Source organism: Lonchura striata, chromosome 2 (assembly GCF_046129695.1).
Source record: "Lonchura striata isolate bLonStr1 chromosome 2, bLonStr1.mat, whole genome shotgun sequence".
NCBI lineage: Eukaryota > Metazoa > Chordata > Aves > Passeriformes > Estrildidae > Lonchura > Lonchura striata.
Window position 1 is genome coordinate 86,116,100 of NC_134604.1, and position 17,920 is coordinate 86,134,019.

At 41.6% G+C, this 17,920-nt stretch overlaps 1 protein-coding gene across 1 annotated transcript in view; it reads left to right on the top strand.

Moving 5' to 3' along the window:
- Window positions 1-7,373: 7,373 nt before the first annotated feature.
- The window catches only part of TMEM131 (transmembrane protein 131), a 92,704-nt gene continuing 82,157 nt past the window's right edge, over window positions 7,374-17,920 (top strand). Inside the window, exon 1 of the mRNA XM_021546692.3 lies at window positions 7,374-7,554. Coding sequence (XP_021402367.3) covers window positions 7,389-7,554 — 166 coding nt within the window. The 5' untranslated portion in view covers window positions 7,374-7,388. The remainder of the gene's footprint in view (window positions 7,555-17,920) is intronic.

Below are 17,920 nucleotides of genomic sequence, written 5' to 3' on the forward strand. Positions count from 1 at the left end.
TATACTAAGAGTGTCGTTGTGACAGGAAGAGTTTATTATCACTGCAATGACTAGCAATTCACTCTGTGTCTGTGTACAACTGCTGCAATAGCCATTGTGGGAACTGTCTACTGCAGCTAAGCAAAAGTGCCCATGCACGGTGTGCATGCAGTTGCTTATGGTCTGAGCCAGCTGGATATTATCCAGACTGGTCTGGATATCAGGTAGCTGCACTAACCAAGAGCTCACAGCTGTGTTGATAAGTCAGTCCGGCAGAGAGAACAGTTATGGTAAATGCACACACAGTGTCACACTGTCACGGTTTCAGTTTTCATATCAGAGCTCGCGTGCAGCCTGGTAGCTCAAAGTATAAGAGCAGGCAAGCAGCTCTCACACACATCCATACAGATATAATCCCTGAGGCATGCATGAGGTCTTTTAATATTCCAGAGAGAATGTCAGTTCCAAAATGCTCTGTTTTCTCTGGGTTCTCAGTTCTCTCTGTTAGATGAAATTCCACCTCCACCCTGTTGCGTGCCCAGACATCTATGCCTCAGTTTGGACAGGCAAGACTGACAGCTTCTGCGTTGCTTGATGGGAATGCAGCACCTGGAAGAAGAGGAGCAGGTTCTTATTAAAAATACATTTCTTTAAAAAAAGTAACTAGTTATGTGGGAGCCTCAACTTAGGCTTCCTTGGCACTCCAACCAACCACAGCTCCTCATTCAAGGCAGCACTTTGTCTTTTGAATATTTTTGTACTCTGTTGTATAACAAAAGACTGGGTTGTCTCATAATTTCATCTTATGCAGACTGGGATTTGATAGACACTAGATAAAATTTTGCAGTAGACTGAAACATGCTAGCCCTGTTAGGATGAGGTGGCGCTGGGAACTGCAGCAAATTCCTAGCTATATCCCATTTGCTCAGCCCCATGCTGTTACTCAAGTGTCATGCCACTTCTCTCCTTTTCCGCCCTTTTTTTTTTTTTTTTTTTTTTTCTGTCTGGCCTGGCTGGTGTCTCCTCTGAAGGGTGAAAGGGAAGAGACATGAGCTCTACATCTCATCTTCTCAGACCTCACTACTTCCCCTGGAGCCTTATAGCACAAAAATGACTGCACAGCACACTTTAAAAGAAGGTGAAGAGATCACAAACATGGAAGCTGAGGGAACAGAGCCTTGAATGTTCATATTGGTACAGTCTGTATTGGGGCCAACCTTCCCCCATAAATATCTCTGTAGTGCTTCTTGGGAGGCTTTATTTGCCAGTGTCAGAGATGAGATAATAAGCACTTGGAGACATGTTAAAGTGATGTTGATCAGTTCACAGCAACAGAATACAAGGGACAATCTTTTCAAACACACAAGGCTGTACCATGAGAGTCTAACCCAGTGTTTGGTCTCATATTTTTTGGTTTTTTTCTATTATAACATGCAGAAGTGAAAGAGATGCTTACCCACAGCAGCAGAGGGGAAGTCAGACAAGAATGAAGAGCAATCATTTATACAATCCAACCCAGAAACAGAAATGAGACAATAGCAGAGCAAAAGAGAAGTGCCTATCTGAGAGCCTCTACACAGAATGCCAGTACTAATGATAACCTAGGCTACCTGAAAGGACAGGAAAGTCCAGACATCCTCTTACTTATCCTTCATATTATAGAGCATATGACTCAGTTAGGATGGAGAAAATATTCAGTGTTGTCTAGAGGGCAATGAGAATGAGGCAATATCAAACTCAAGCTCCTCCAGAATTGAAACTTTAAAAACACAGCAGAAGACACAACACATGCACAGAAAGCAGTAAAAACCAGATTGAACCATTTTCAATTTTTAAGGCATTTAATCAAATACTACCATCAAAATGTCATCTTACCTTATCCTGCAAGGTAATCTTCATGAACAGATGTCTCTGACTTTGGTCTCCTTTGAGGATGAGGGACCCAGGCAGCAACCGGAATCTGCTGTATTTGATGTGTGCCCTCTTTGCATGCTTCATCTATTGTTCTGTTCAGCTTGCAAATTGAAATCAACAGTCCTCATAAAAAATGTCCTCCTATGATATAGGTTCCGTGAGCATTGGCAGGTAATCTGGGTCTGATAAACTCTGGCCATGAATTTCAGATGAAGATATCTGTGGCTGAGCTTCTGAATCTGCATGGAGACAACTGGATAAATGATCAAGTGCTTTGGCTGATTTTAAACTCTCCATGAAAATGTGTTGCACTTCAGTCTGGGTATGAACTAACATCTTTTCACCCAAGCACAGAAACCCTTCAGCACTGGCACATCATAGCAGTGCTGTTGCATGTGCTCATCAGAAAATATAGCACATAGTTGAGTGTATCACTATTTTGGTAGAATCCAATTTTACTAAAAGAAAGGTTTCTGGTGAAGTTTCAATACCCAGAAAAGCTTTAGGAACTTAAGGATGCAGTTCTGTGTATCTTTGGGCTGAACAAGATATTTGGTTTATCAGCATTCTGTTCAGGCCCATTTATTTTCTTTTTCTTTCTCCTTTCTCTGTTTTTCTATTGCATCAGTGGATTACTTCTGCAGTCATGGATGTTTTAGCACAAGATGCCTGCTCTTATGGCAGAAAATTCAGTGCACAGGATTTACCATACTGTTAGCATCTATCTAGCATGATTTCGTAGGTACCACACTGTGGTACCATGTCAGCAATCAGATTTCTACTAGACTATAATAGAGAGGACGACTGTGTTAGAAAGTTCCTTTGCTGAATCAGTGTGGAGTATGGGTGGAATAAATGTCACACACCTTGCCATCACACCAAAATATCTATCCACTACACCTGAAATTGTGCCAGGCTGCTAAACATTGGGAGAAGCAATAATACTCTGCTGACAGCAAATGGGGCTGTATTGCTGCACCCTTGGGGAGTGAATCTGGAAAGTCTGGCTCATATTAACAAGGCATCTAACAAAAACACAGCCAGAGCAGTTCCCTTCACTGACAGCACTCGTATGCACAAAGATAACCTGGTACTGAAGTTTTCTGCTGTGTCAGGTTTTGAGGTGGGATAGAGTCATTTGTGTTCTGTCTCCCAAACTCCCTACAACCCAGTGCACAGCACTGCATGGGATAGGCCATGAGGAGCCTGCAAATGCATTAGGTCAAGTAACAGGTGCTGTACTAAAGCCACACAACATCAATTCCTAGCCACCTCCTCCATGCCTTCACCTTTTTATATATTAAACCTACATGCCAGACACAACTACTTAGGTCATCCCGGATCAGCCCAGCCCACTCTGACTGGTGCTAGGATCACTACAGGAGAGAGGGATAAGAACAGAGCATTTGAAAGACACTGATGTACCGGTAGGGAAACCTGAATTGGTGGTTAAATAAATGAGGCAAATGCTTATTTCATGCATCTTTCCAGGTGTGTATCCACAGCAACAGTTCACATCCCAGTTCACAACAGAAATACTACAGCTAGCAGTATTGCCAGAAAAATATTGCATCTACAAGTCCAATACTGGCAAGTAAAAGACACACCACAGATCCAATGGCTAGTAAACCCTGCTCTAGGGTACTCAAAAACATAGTCAAGTGATGGAGAGTCCTGAACTGATGCAAAGTCATTTTGGCAGTTCAAGCTCATTGAAACATTTCCAAAAGGACATCTTTTTCCTAGCAGGCTCATAGTGGTATGAGCATTGTTTCTCTGTCATCCATCATAACGTGGAGGAGAATGAAGCAATTTGAGGAACAGCAACAAGCATTATGTGGAAGAGTGGTTTTGTAGAGAAAGGTTAAAAGAGTTTAATACATCAAGTTTTGTTAAAGCAGAGGTAGATGGAGATATGTCTCCAGCCAGCAAATGCTCAAGTAATGCAAACCTTAAAGATGGAAAGGGAATACTTGGGCTTATACATATAGGAACAAGTAGGAATAAATGAAAAGAGGTGGGGATAGCCTGGATATCAGAAAACCTTGGCAGTGAAGAGCAGAGCCTGTGCAAAATTTCCAGGCGAAATTTTTAAGTTATTTAAAAATAATTTGAAAAATACTAATAAACAAGCTACTAGGAGTACAACTCTACTAGCAGAAGAGATTATTGGATTACACAACAGCCTCCTCTATCCCCATTTCTTCCTGTGCTTGGTTTATCTTCTACCAATTAACAATATACAACATTTGGTAAAAGCAAAAAAAAGAAACCTAAGACCCATTCATGACAGAAACCTCAATGCTGATTTAAGAGAGTTTATGTGCTTCTGAATCCTCGGAAATTGACCCCACAAAAATTTCTCATTTATTTGAGTGCAACATCACTTGGATTTGATCCATGTTCCACAGAAGAAGTAATTCCCTGCAGGAGTCACAAGGTGGTTCAAACAATGGATTATTGCTTTTGTAGTCTGTCAAGCAGATAATCTCTAATGAGTATCAGCAGTTGAAAAGGCTACAGCTTCTAGCTAACCAGACTGACATTCTCCCAGAAATTTCTGCTTCCATATCAAGGTGACAGAAACCACACATCTGTATTTTAGCATTTCTGGTTCCTTGCCCAGGAATTAAGAAAAAAAACACAAAACAAAACAAAACAAAAAAAAAAACTAACAACCAAAAAATAAGACTATAAACTATTAACAAAGATATCTTACATGATAATTGAATGCCAGCACTTTGGTGTGCTTAGGAGGAATACTTTAAACTACCACAGCTCCGTAAACATAGGAGGTACACAACTTTTCACTGAGGGTGCAATAACCACCACACTCTTCTGGTGTTAACTTCACCCCATTCTAGCAGTTGTGCTAGCAAAGCTGACAGTGGCTGCAGGAATCAGAGTACAGCTTGGTTTCAAAGTCTTTCTGATGTGTTCTCCTGTAGAGAACACATTCATCTGATGCATCAGCTGTTGAACTTCAATGCCTAAGTTTGTATGTAATTTCTGTTTATTAACACAAATACACTTCCATAATACGTCTTGTCATAGTGTATTTTAAGAAGCTTTTTCTAGTATAGAAATTGTTTTCTAAACTGTTCAACATGCTCAAGCAACACTGCAGTATCCAAATGTTGGTATTTACATGTACTGCATGTATAAATGAAGCAACTTGAAGAGCCTCAAATACACATGAAATAATATACCCCAGATTAAAGCAGAAATAAATTAATGGAATGCTTTTTTGCTTTATTATTTACAGACATTGGACCATACTGTATTGGTTTTTCCTGCACAGAAAACAGTGGGATTTCTGGACAAAGATGAAAGGGAGAATATGTACTGTGAGCTGTTTGTTTTCTACTCATAATATCTTTTTCAAAAGACATTCTGTATTTAGAACAAATAAAAACTGCCCGTATTGTAATGCTGAAAGGTTGAAGATTCCTAGATACCATAACAGTAGGACTCATCGTTCTTTTCTCATTTATATCCTGACATATTTTGCCATGCTTAAATCTTAGTTTCGTTAGAGCTCCCATTCATTTTAGTGGGTAGGACGCTCTACAGCATGAATTACGAGAAAGTCTGTCTGCTTGGTTGTGCAATAGTGAATTAGAGAAATAGAAATAAGCTGACTTTTTTTTTCCCAGAAGAGTAATGCATGTACAGCAGAAGCCCAGTTAAGAAGGTAAAATCAAAATCCTACAGTGTCCACTGTAATAAGAAAGCATCACTAACTGCTGTTTATCTGAGTTCTTAGGTTTGATTGTGCTCTTTGATGTACATACCTAACCCCCACAGAACATGTGGGCTTTTGCTCACAGCAGTGATCAAGGTTTATATTTACTGTGGTTTGGGTGGTTCTGAGAAATACGAACAGAGACTCATGCTCATAAATCACTGATTTGTATGAAGCTATTTTCAATGCACTAGTCAAAAGGCTATGCAACTTGGAAAGATTAGTAATTACACAGAAGCCTTTAGTCCCTCCTCATGTCTTCTGGAAACAATCACTATTGCTGGAAAAGGTTTTGACCCAGTACTTCTAATGTTCCATTTCTCCCTTGAAAATAAACTTAGTTGATGCCGTAGCTCAACAAAGCCACTTCCAGACTTTCAAGGTGTCTTTAGGGAGTTTTAACAATAAAGAACAGTGTATGTTATGACTGTGTAAGAGCCATAACAAATGTTACTATTTTTAGTTAGGCTGTTAGTCAGTCCCTTAGAGATTCTGACTCTATTACACTACCAAGATCGGTTATATTGTTGTGACAGATAATGATGTGTTCAACTACTTCAAACTCAGTGTGACGTGTTGATCAGGTGGTGAAATGAGCAGTCGAGAACAGCACGTGGGTGCATACAGGTTTTTATTCTAAAAAGCTAAGGCAGTTCTTCAATGAACAGACCGTACTACAGACTTTTGCTTCCAACACTTTATCCAAGATGACTTTGAGACTACCATTCCTGGACAGATGATACCCACATCTCTTACTGGGAGCATCACCACATGGCACACCCAGTATCACAGCTTCTGTCAGCACTAGTTCCACGGACCCTTTTCCCAGTGTAACCTCCACTGGACAGACACCAACCTCACATGTACAACAATGCGCCTTCTCCCCCACTGCAAATTCACTCTGCGAGTTCCCGAAGGCCTTACTGCCACGCGTGTCACCCAGTGATAGGCACACGTCTTTCCTCAAGAGTGGCAGACGCGTGGTGTCACGCCCTAGCTCCAGGACAGGGTCTCACCGCGCCTCTGAGGCACGAAAACCTCCCGGTCCTCCGCTTGTGCTGCTGCCCAGGCTGCTGTGCCGACAGCACCGGCCCGGCCCGGCCCAGCAGCTAGGAGGTGGGGGGAATTCCCTCAGGGTGAAGCTACTGCACAACGCTCTGGGCCTCCAGCTGGGAACATAAGACACGAGAAAAGGGCAGCAACACCGGAGAGAAGCGCCCCCGTCTCCCGAGCGAGGCCGCTGGGCTCCGCGCACAGGCGAAGCCGCCCGCCGCCATCTTGGACGGGGCTGGCAGAAGCGCGGAGAGCCGCGGCAGGGAACCAACAGCGCCCCCGGCCCGCCCGGCGAGCGGGAGAAGACAGCGCTGAAGAGGCGCAGTGACCCCACCGCCAGTAGCCGGCGCTTACAGCAGATCTAACACTGCATTTGCAAAAGCTTAAAAAAACAAATACATAAATTCACCAACGCGACCTAGCCGGCACCCCCGCGGCCAGAGCAGGCGGGGCCAGCGGAGGGGCGCGCTGCCCGCACTTAAAATGGCTCCTGCCCTCCGCCCTCGCCCGCCAGGGGCGGGGCCCCGCCGGGGGGCGTGGCGGCCCGTGACGCGCGCGTCAGGAGCCGCAGCGCGCGCTCGCGGGGGAGTGCGCCCCGCCCCTCCCCGAGCTTCTCCGCGCGCGCGCCGCGGCCCGGCCGGAGACAGACGCGGACACTCGGCGGACGCGCGGCGGCGGCGGCGGCAGCAGCAGCGCGATGACGGCGGCGCCCGGCTGCCCCCGCTGCTCCCCCCGCTGCCCCCGCTGCTCCCCCGGCAGCTGCCCCTTCCCCCGCGCCGGTGGCTGGGCAGCCGCCTGGCGGGGCGCGGCGCTGCGCTTCGCGCTGGCGCTGCTCCTCCACACGGCCCGGGCCGAGAAGGAAGGTGAGACCCAGATTTCCCTTCCCTTTCTTGTCCTCCTTCCCCCCGCTCGCCCTCTTCTTCCTCCGGCGGCGGTGGGGCCGTTGGCGGCCGCGGCCCGCGCCCGCTCCCCGGCGGCGGGGTGGGGGGGCGGCTGGGGAGGCGCCCCGGGGTCGCCGTCCCTTGTCCCGCATCCCGCCGGCTCCGCATCCCGCCGCTGCCGCTGCCCTGGCCGTGCGGGCGGTCGCGGCGCTGCCTTCCCCGCCCCGCCACCGCGGCTGCCGGAGTGCGGCTGTGTGTCTGTGTCCGTGTGTGTCGCTGACGTTTCGCGGGGCTTTCGCCTCCCTGACAGCGGCGGAGACAGGGATGGAGCTGGAGCTGCCCTTTAAATAGGGGAAAGGGAAATAAATAAATAAAAAAAATAGGAGCCTTTCTCGCCTTGAGCTGGTTTCCCTGCGGCAGGCTTCCAGCAGGAGACGAAGTCAAGCCAAACAGGCTGGCGAAGCTGCATGAGAAAGGACAGAAATGCATGCTTTTACATGGGTTGGATTTTGATACCTCACCAAGTGACAGTGGGACACCCCTTTTCCTCCCCAAACTTTTATCAGGTTTCTGGAGCCTTTGCGGAGTCAATGGCGTTTTCTCCAAAGTTTATAAAGTCTCTCTCTGGCGGACTTTCCCTCACTTGTAGTGTCTGTGATTTTGGTGTGAAGTCTTTTCATTGTGGTTTAGCAAGGAAGAAAAGCCCCAAGCAAAACACCTAAGCATAATCTGTAGCATTGCTGAGAACAGCTTTCAAGCATTTCCAAAGTGCAGACTTGTAGTCTGCTTGAAAGCATGGCTGTGTGGCAGCATGAAAAAGCAGCAGGTAAATATAATGTATTACTAAAGTAGGTGAAACAGATTTACTTTGGCTGGACAGGAGAATTTGCTTTTCAGGCAAGTTGCTACACCAGAAGAGGGAGGAGATTGAGGTCTGACAGGAAGAAAGGGAGTAAGAATAAAAACGAATAAGAGTAAACATTGTATGGAATAGGAGCTTAGCAAGGAGGGTCTAGTTGTATGTCTAGACCAAACTTGAGGGAAGAAATACATCCTAATAAGGCACGTATAAAAAAAAAGTAGCTATACCTTTCTAAAGAAGGGCTCAATTCCAGTAATTTCCTAGTAGATTCCTTTTACAAATATGAGGACGTTGATATTAAGGTGATTGAAATCCCAAATCAGTTGTTGCACAGCCACTCTTGTTCATTTCACTTTGTCTACAGAGAATGTAAACATTTAGAAAACAGAGTATGATCACATATCCTTAGAGAGATTAGAATGTGTAAGTTTGTTAGTGTGGCCTGTAGTGTCTTGAGGTACTAAAAGAGTTCAAATGCTTGAGAAATTTCTATTTTTAACTCTTATTGTGATTGCATTCCTTCACAGGTAATAAGGTATATGTGTTTATAAGCTTTGTCAGTGATGTCATATACTGGTATGATGGAATTGATTCATACCCTAAAAGCTGTGACAGCTGAGGCCATGGTCTGGTTGGTTCATTTGTGAAGAAGATACTGTTGTTTTTTTTTTTTTCTTTCTCTATGGACTTCCTTGGCATTCCTGAATAAAAAAGGGCAGTTTTAGATTCACAGAGTTTGAACAGATATGATTGAAGCCCCTCAAGAAGTAGAAGAGTTTGTACTGATAACGTTTGTTTCTGTTTATACAGTCTATTACTTAAAACTTATACCAGCAACACATCTGTCATTTTCTAAAGGTGAATTTTTTTCTCAAATAGTACATGGATTTCTTTTAGTCTTCAGATTTTTGACATTTTATTTTCTTGCCAAGTGTTCTGCTGCTTATGGTAGTCTATGAGTGGTACATCTAAGGTCACTAATAAGTGTTTCTTTGGTGTTTGGTTTTTTTCTGTTATTCATCTTTTATGAACTCCTGAGCAGAATTCACTGGCAATATGCATTTGTGGATCACATGTTGGAAAGTGTTGTCTTGCTTCTGTTTGCTGAGTGCAATGACTGCTTAAACCCTGGATTAAAAAGAAGCAAAACAAAACGTAAACCAAACAATAGTTTATGTAGTCCCACTTATCTTAAGCTACAATAAAGCCAGTCTGCAAGAGGTAGTGACTGAACAGGAGAGGAAGGACCACTTTGGACACTAGGCCTTTAGACCAAGGTGGGAGTTCAAAATGAAACAGTAGTTGAGAAGAAAGGAGGAGAGGGTATTCAGGCTCTGCCCTTAAGTGCCTTAGCTTTTACCAGGTTGTGTCAAATTAAATGTAGTAAGACAGTTTAAAAATAATAGTCAGGAAGCAGAGAAGTAGCTTGGAATATCATTTCCATCTCCCAAATGTAGGCATACATTTTTCACTACAGCTGCAGGAAGGAAGCTATGGAGAGGGATTTGGGGCTGAGGTTGTGCATTATTGTTCCTGAGCACTGTTGCTGAGTTGAAGGTGGCTATAGTAAGGCATAGTGCAGTATGTACTCCAGAGATGTTGCTGCAGAAAAAACTTGATAGAAGCAAGTGCCAGGTGAATAGTGTGAGGAGAATAGATCAGAATATGACAAAAGAAAATGAAAAATCAATGTAGAGGACACTGTTCCTCTTACCTTGCATATACCTGAGGAGAAACTGAGGGAATGATGGAGCTGATGGAGAGAAGATAATGCTGGCTTCATGTGGAGAAGAGCCAGGAAGCAGTTCTTTATGGATGGAACTGTCACAAGTAGAAAGAAGATTGGGTACTAGAAACAGTCATGTCTACCTAGAATACTCCAGCATCAATCTTAGCTAAGGAGTTTGAGGGGGGGAAAATGTAACATAAACATCTTTGCCTAAAAGCAAGAAGCAAAACGGAAATTGTTTGTGTGTTCTAGCTGTAAATCAAAGTCTTGATAAACTGTGATACTGCTGTACACTCTCTCCATGCTAGACAAATATAACTTCTGGAAATTATCTGGTATCTGAAGAGATACCAGAGTAAAGTGTGATTGAACCAGCCAGAGAACCTTAAACATCAATTTCAGACTAAACACTGATATGTGGCGCTTTTTTTGTGCCTAGCTGGGTCCTCATGGGTGTCCATGTATTGCTGAAGAATGAGTAAGACTGAGAAGGTTGTAAAATTTTATGGGATTTTGGGTTTTTTTTGGGTTTTTTTGTTTGTTTTTTTGGGTTTTTTTTCAGTTAGGAAATCTACGAACCATTGCAAAAGAATGACATGGCAGGAAAAAATTTCAGTCTCAAAGAGCCACTTGCTATTTAGGAAGGGCAAAAAATAACTTTAGAGTTTCTTTGGCAAATATGTATGATTTTCAGGATTTTTGTAAGGCTTATCCTTTCCTAGTGTAACTATGACATTCTGTATTGCCACATAGATTGGGGACAAGTATCAGTTTATATTGGTGAGCTTTTTGTTTTGTTTGTTTGGTGTTTTGTTTGTTTAGTTTTGGGGCTTGTTTTGTGGTTTGTTTGGTTTTTTTTTTTTTTTTTGGTGTGGGGTGGCCACACAACAAACACAGAATAGCCTTCTGGGTTTTAGGTTGCTGGAAGCCATAGTAATTCCATAACCCCATGGTAAGTTAAGTGTTCTGAAGATAAATGTCTGACATGAGGATGCTTTTTTACCTGAACTGTTTTGTGTCAGTTCCCTTATTTAAATATATTGAAATATTTTTAGAAAATCTTAACTTTATACAGCTCATTTTTTTTAAAAAAAAATCCCCTTTTATTTAGCCAGCTGACTGAAAGCCTGTTGAGACTACTTTGATAGTTCTCTTACCTACCCATCTGCTCACAACGTAGGTACAGATAGAGCAAGGTTGATATTTAGGCTATGTTCAAAAACTGTCTGTAATTTTTGAAGTTACATTTTAGTGCTGGATCTGGGAAAATAATTCTACTTAAACATCTACATTATGAAACCAGATAGACCAGTGGAAATAGCTTTTTTTTCTTAACGCTTGATGTATTCTCTGCTAGCTTCCTAGAAATGAAGTAAGTTACTGAGTGTAAGTGTGATATTGTCATTAGAGCAGTGCACTGATATGTTGGAATTCCAGTTCAATTTTTGTCATTCTTTATAATCTCAAATAATTTTTGCTTTTTGTTTTTTACTGATATCTAAAATAGCAAACCAGGATACTCCACAGGAGTATCAAAATTAGATTAATATTGGAAGATGATTGAAAGAAAGCTTATATGCTTAATATTATGAAAAGTCTCTTCACATATACTGGCTGTTTGTCATATCCTGCTGTCAGAGCTAATCTACAGCATGCCAGCTTTTACTTTTATGCTGGTGTTTTGACCCTGGCTTAAATCAAAATTTGATTCAGAAAGAATGACCTCAATCAAACTGGAAACACTCCAGCAGCTGAAGTAGCACATCAGAATCATGAAGAGTGTGAAGAAAACAAAGTGGATAAAAATTGACCATGCTATCTCACTGTGGTTTTGAAACTTAAGTGTGGGACAGCTGATTAGGTCTGCACTGTGTCTGTGCACTTGTGAATGAAAAATATTGACCATGTGCTCGGTTTGAATAGTCTCTTACTTGCTTGTGAAATCTTTGGACTAAAATAAAGGAAAAATTTTACTGCAGTGGACAGGAAGTTGAGAACCCATATTCTCTGTGACCTTCAATGTAATCCCAAAGTGGGTGCTTTTCTCTCCCTGCATCTCCTGTTCCCTTACTGACTTTTATTTATATTGTATGTGTGATGCAGACTGGGGTCCCCTTGCCTGTAGAGGTCCATTGAAGGATGGTGTGCTCAGTTCTGGGTGTTGGATTGTCATCTCTTGAAGGAACTTGCTATGGATTTGTGTAGTGCTTAATATGAAATTCCACCAGAGTGTGTGGAAGTCAATAGGTTTTGCATTATTTAAAGCTTTCAGTTGTGATTTTTTTATGAATGATTGCAATATGGATTACTCTGAGTCATTTGGATGTATTTGTGCATTTTAAAATTTTCAGCTGTTTGCTTGAACATTTGCTGTGAGTCACTCTATTTCAAAGCCTACCCAGTTTTACGCTGCTTAAAGTGGTGTGTGTTATGGTGTCACAGTGTGATTTACTGAGTCTGTAAGTTCAAGTAATCTTTTCAAACAGTAAACTTGGTAAATGACCTGGGAGTCTGACAGTGAATGGTGGATGCTATGGTTCATGCATAATGAGCAGTAAAAGTTATGTGACTGAAGCACAGGGTAGAACCAGTTTGGTTTGTTCCTGTGTTTGTGGATTCGGCGAGAATAATGTAATGATCTCTCTTATTTCTCTTGCTTGTACCTTCTGTCCAGTGTAGCACCACTGACTGTCAGTCTACAGCATGACCTTACCTGGGTATAACAGGTACTCAAGAAAGTGGTTTTTTTTTTTGTTGTTGTTTTTTTACCTTCTCTAAAAGTCAACAGTTGAATAAATTTCTATTCTTCACAGTAATAAGTGGGGGTACTTGGAACTGGACTGAGTAATACCTTGAGCAGCCTCCTCTAACTAGATGTTCTCTGATCAGGTGACAGGGTCAGAGCCTCTGGGGTCATGTCCAGCCTGCATTATCCTGTATTTCCAAAAGTTGAGCACAATTGGTCCTTACAGTGGAAGCAACTGAATTGATCCATTCACACTGCAGGAGTTAGCAAATTTGAGTTTGAACTAAAGTTATTTTAAACATAATTCCTGTTTTTCAAAAATGTTGTGTTAGTATTTCAGCATTTTAATTATTTCTACCAAGACAGAGGATGCAGAATTTCTTCTTGTCTAGGGAGAAACCAAAGGATTCAGTGACCATCAGAGCTAAATACTTCCAGTTTATCTTCCTAGTCATAAATACAAGCAATGAATAAACTTGTGTCTGATACGGATTTGTTAGAGGCAGCTGTTAAAATTTTAATGGGATGCAGGATTGCTGTGTATTTCTGTTTTTTCAACTATCCTTATGGAATAATTAGGCTTTACTGACTGCAGCAAAGATGTGATGCAGCATTTGCATTTAACATTTTTGAAAATATGGTTTTAGCATTTTCTCATAAAGAGCCTTGGATAACTTTTGCTTTGGAATATTAAAGGGACTAAACCAGGATCATGTCTGTCTCTCTCGCTCTCTTTAAAAACCTTGGATGTAATGGGGAAATAGCAAAGAGCTGAAGAATTGCCGTGTAATTCCAATCCCTGAAAATAAGGAAAAAAATTGAGGTGTTTCACTAGTTTGAGATTTTCCTGCAATTTCCTGCAATTACCAGATTAATCTTCTCACTATCATAGATGCATTTTTAATACCACTCCTCCTACTGCCTGGCATAGCTTGCAGCAGAGAACCATCTGAGAACAGGAATTTTGCTGTCCTTATCAAACTGGTTTTAGTGATACGTGAGTGAAATTTAGTGGAAGGAACTGTACAGGAAATGAAACTACACTACCACTCCTTCCGTCTGTGTACTCTATGAAGCTAGGAAATGTTATGTAGTAGAACTGTTGGGTTAACTCTAATGCAACATACTTAGTTTGTTTAAGTCATCTTATAAATGGATCCATTACCTGTTCTTCATTAAACAGTTTGTCTTTGCAATATCTTAAGTGTTATCTGAGGGTTTTTTTCAGTCGAACACTTGGATCTATGTTGGACTGTATGGATTCGATGTAACAGGATGTACGTGGACTTTCTAAAGTTACTTAAACTAGAAAAATTCCAGACAGCCCTTGGTTATAGGACTAGGTTTTTTTAAAGTATGATGTTAACGAGATTAAATCACCATTTGAAGTAGTGATGATAGGAGACAAACTTGTAAACAAGCATGGTACCAATTTAAGTAGTTTGCAACATTTCCTAATAAGTGTTGTAATATGTTAAATTAATTTAAAGAGTGCTTATCTGAAGCTTGCAAATAAATAGGAAATAATCTAGAAACACAGAATAAGTCTAAGTGAATTAGTGATTTGCACCAAAATACTGTACAAATATTTACAGGTGGATTTTGTAGATAATGACAAAAGTGCCCAAACAACTAGATAAACTACAAGGTATATGGTTTTGGTTTATTTCCTGCAGTGGTTCATGCTCTGCCTCAGAGGCTGGCTACAATGAGCTCTTCCTGGCTCTGTTCTGGGACCTGGCCTGCTTTAGATCTTTGTCACTGATATAGAGTTGGAATGTACCAATACTCAAGAGCAAGTCTGCATTTTGGAGAGACCTAAGCAGGACAGAACAATGAGCTGACAGGACCTTAATGAAATCCAAAAAGGACACATGGAAAGCCCTTTATATGGGACAGAATAACCACCTGCAGGGAATACAACCTGGAAATGCTACACATGAGTCAGCAATGTACCCTGGCAACATACAGTAGTCTAGCCACTGGGCTGAACAACATGATTATTCTTATGTAGTCAGCACTTAATAGACCACACCTAAACCACTGCATCCAGTTTTGTTCTCTGCCATCCCACTGGAAGTCTGCAAGGATGGTCAATATGTGCATGACCTATGAATGGAGGCTGAGGTATCTTGTGGCAGTATGCCAGTATCAAAGTAGTTTATGGAGCAAAATGGAGCCCGACTCCTTACAGAGATACATGTCTGGAACCTGAGACAGGGGCCATAAAGTTAAAGAGGAAAGTTTGTTTTTTGCTGGGAGATGCTGCTCTGTGATTATCTGAGTAAGAGAGGCACTTGGACACTATAAAATAGCATTGAAAAATCTGTTTTCATATAAAGAGAGAATAGCATAGATAATCTTGGATCTCTTTTGATGCTGAGAACCCTGAATTGTGTGGCACCAGACAGACCTTTGAACAGTCCACGTGCAACACACTGTGCAGACCCCATCCATAGAAAGGTTGTTCTGTTGCTGGATTTCCTTGCAAGAAGACAACTGTATTCATAATTTTTCTGTCAGGTAGAAAGGATGTTCACATGGGAACTTCCATCTGCACTTTCAGATAAAGCAAGGCCACCCAGGTGGCATAATTGCTGGTGGTGTTGATTGCAGCTTCTCTGTTTCAGAGGGCTGTCTGGGCTCCCCCTGCAGCCACAGAGTACGTGCAGCACGGGCCTGACGGCCAGCCCAGACATGCAGCCCAGCACAGGCGTGGGTCTGCTTGGCTGGGCTTCTGTATGGATCACTGACTCCCCCATCTGTCACGGCTTCTGGTCAGGATGGCTATGATCTTCTGCCTTGACATAATGAGTCTGTATTTCACTGTGAGGCTCGTCAGGCATTGAAATAGGTTCTCTAGGGAGGTTATGGAAACCTCTGACTTTGGAGGTTTTCAAGGCCCAGCTAAATGACAGCCTAAAGTGACATCCAAATTCAGCGTTCACTGTGCTTCTGCAGAAGGTTGAGCTGGATGACAATCTTGACGTCTGCTCCACCCTCAGTTTCCCTATCTCAATATTTTGTGTCTCCCCTGTGATCTTGAAACTTAGTTGGAGCTTGCAGTAGTTTTGTTGCAGCTGATGGGAGTATCTGTAAGACAGAAGTCTGACTTTTTGTGTAACTCTGTGGTGAAGTCAGTGCTATGGTAATAGTAATGCAGATATAATTTGGTAGAAGCAGAGTTGTAATTGTACCAGGAAGCTTAATGGGTTGCTGCATCACTTAAAAAAGTGATCATAGATAAAAATAAGACTTTGTCAATTGTTCTTTATTTCTGTAATTGTGGATCACATATACTTTATTTGTCTCCATGTTTTTGTTTTTTCTCTTGAAAATTTGTTTTAAAAGGAGTATTTGTGTCCCATCTTTCATGTGAAGCATAATACAGCTTTTAGTTTTTGTCATTGCCAGCTGCTGGCAGTATAACAATACATTTAGTTGTGGTTTACATGTTAATATACAGGATGTATTAAAGTTATACTTCACAATCTGTGCAGTTAATATGTTTGAGGAAATACTGAGAGATTTGGATAGTTAATGTGAAATTTTTGACTGTTCCTTTCTTGTAGTAGAGGACATGGAGTACTTGGTCCTTACTAGAAGCTATTTCCTTCTTGTCTGTTTGCTTTGGTATTCTGAACCTGTGTGTAACTTCAATCTGTGGAGCCAGCGACAGGCAGTTTAGAGGTACCAGAAATTTAGCGTATACTAGGAGGCACTGAGGCTACTCTTGCCCTCTGAGTTGTTTCTCCTAAGTGTAAGAAGATAAAGAAGGGGTGTGTGTATAACTTTTATATTCTGATACAGCTATTTTTATATTATCATACCTTGTAAGTTGCCTTTTGTGGTGCTTAACTCGGTCAGGATGTACCTATATACCTTTGGCTGACCTGTATCTTCCAAAATAGTCAAAAGATTAAGAAATTCCTTGTTTTGGGAGAAACATCCCAAACATTTGATGTTGAAAAAGAGATAGTTGTCATTGACAGTCTGAATCTTCACAGGTGAAGTCACTCTGCCAATCAGTACTACTGAATGTCATTATCTGCTGGAGAAAAGACTGAAACAAACTTACAGTTCATCAGGAAAATTTGATCAGAGTTTTAGTACTTGATGAGTGCTGTGCATTCTTTCTTTGATTAAATGAAATTTCTCCAGGGAAAAAGACTAGACTAAGGATCTCAGAAATTGGATAAAACATTTATTTATTTAGTGTTATTTAATTAATTGTCCTTTAAAAATACCTGCTTTGTGAAAAAAAAAAACAAAAAACAAAACAAAAAAAAAACCAAAAAACAAACACCTCTAATGTTGAATTTAGCAAAGGGGTGCCTATTTAGGTTGAGACTGAGTACTAGGCATATCAAAGTAGAAATGAGAACTATTTTTGAGTGAAGCCTTGTCTTAGGGGGCAGCGTAGTGGTGATTGAATTAGATGTCTCTCCATAATGTATTCTGTCACTAAGCCTAAGGGTTTGGAATTATTGGGTAAAATCATGATCTGTGTTGCACCGGGTGTCAACTTAAATCATCACAGCTGTTTGTAAAAGAGTCTGACCAAAAGAGATTATTTATTTACTTCTGAGGGATAACAGCTTCCAAGGTGTTGTAGGTAGCTAAATTGCATGTCTGCAAGCATTTAATTTCCCTATGCCTACTTGCACCTTTAATTTCTTATTAATGTTTTTGGAGTGTTCCCCTGAAACGGAAATTTACCTGTTTTGTTTAATTGTTTTTGCTCTGTGTTTTATCTTTTTTCAAAACTTTCAGTTATTCTTCTCCACCCTTTTCTTCTCTGGCTTTATCAGACCTTGCAGCCAGCTTTTTTCTGATGGTGGTCTGTGCTCCCTCATAGCAAGTCAATGGCCTGCTGTGCTCAGCAATCAATAAAGCAGTGTTGCTAACACTATGGCTTTAACATCAGGCCTTTTCTACCTTTTTCTGGCGTTCAGTTGTTGTATTTATAAACTTTATATGGTAGCTGGGCAAGCGTTACCTTGCCACTCCT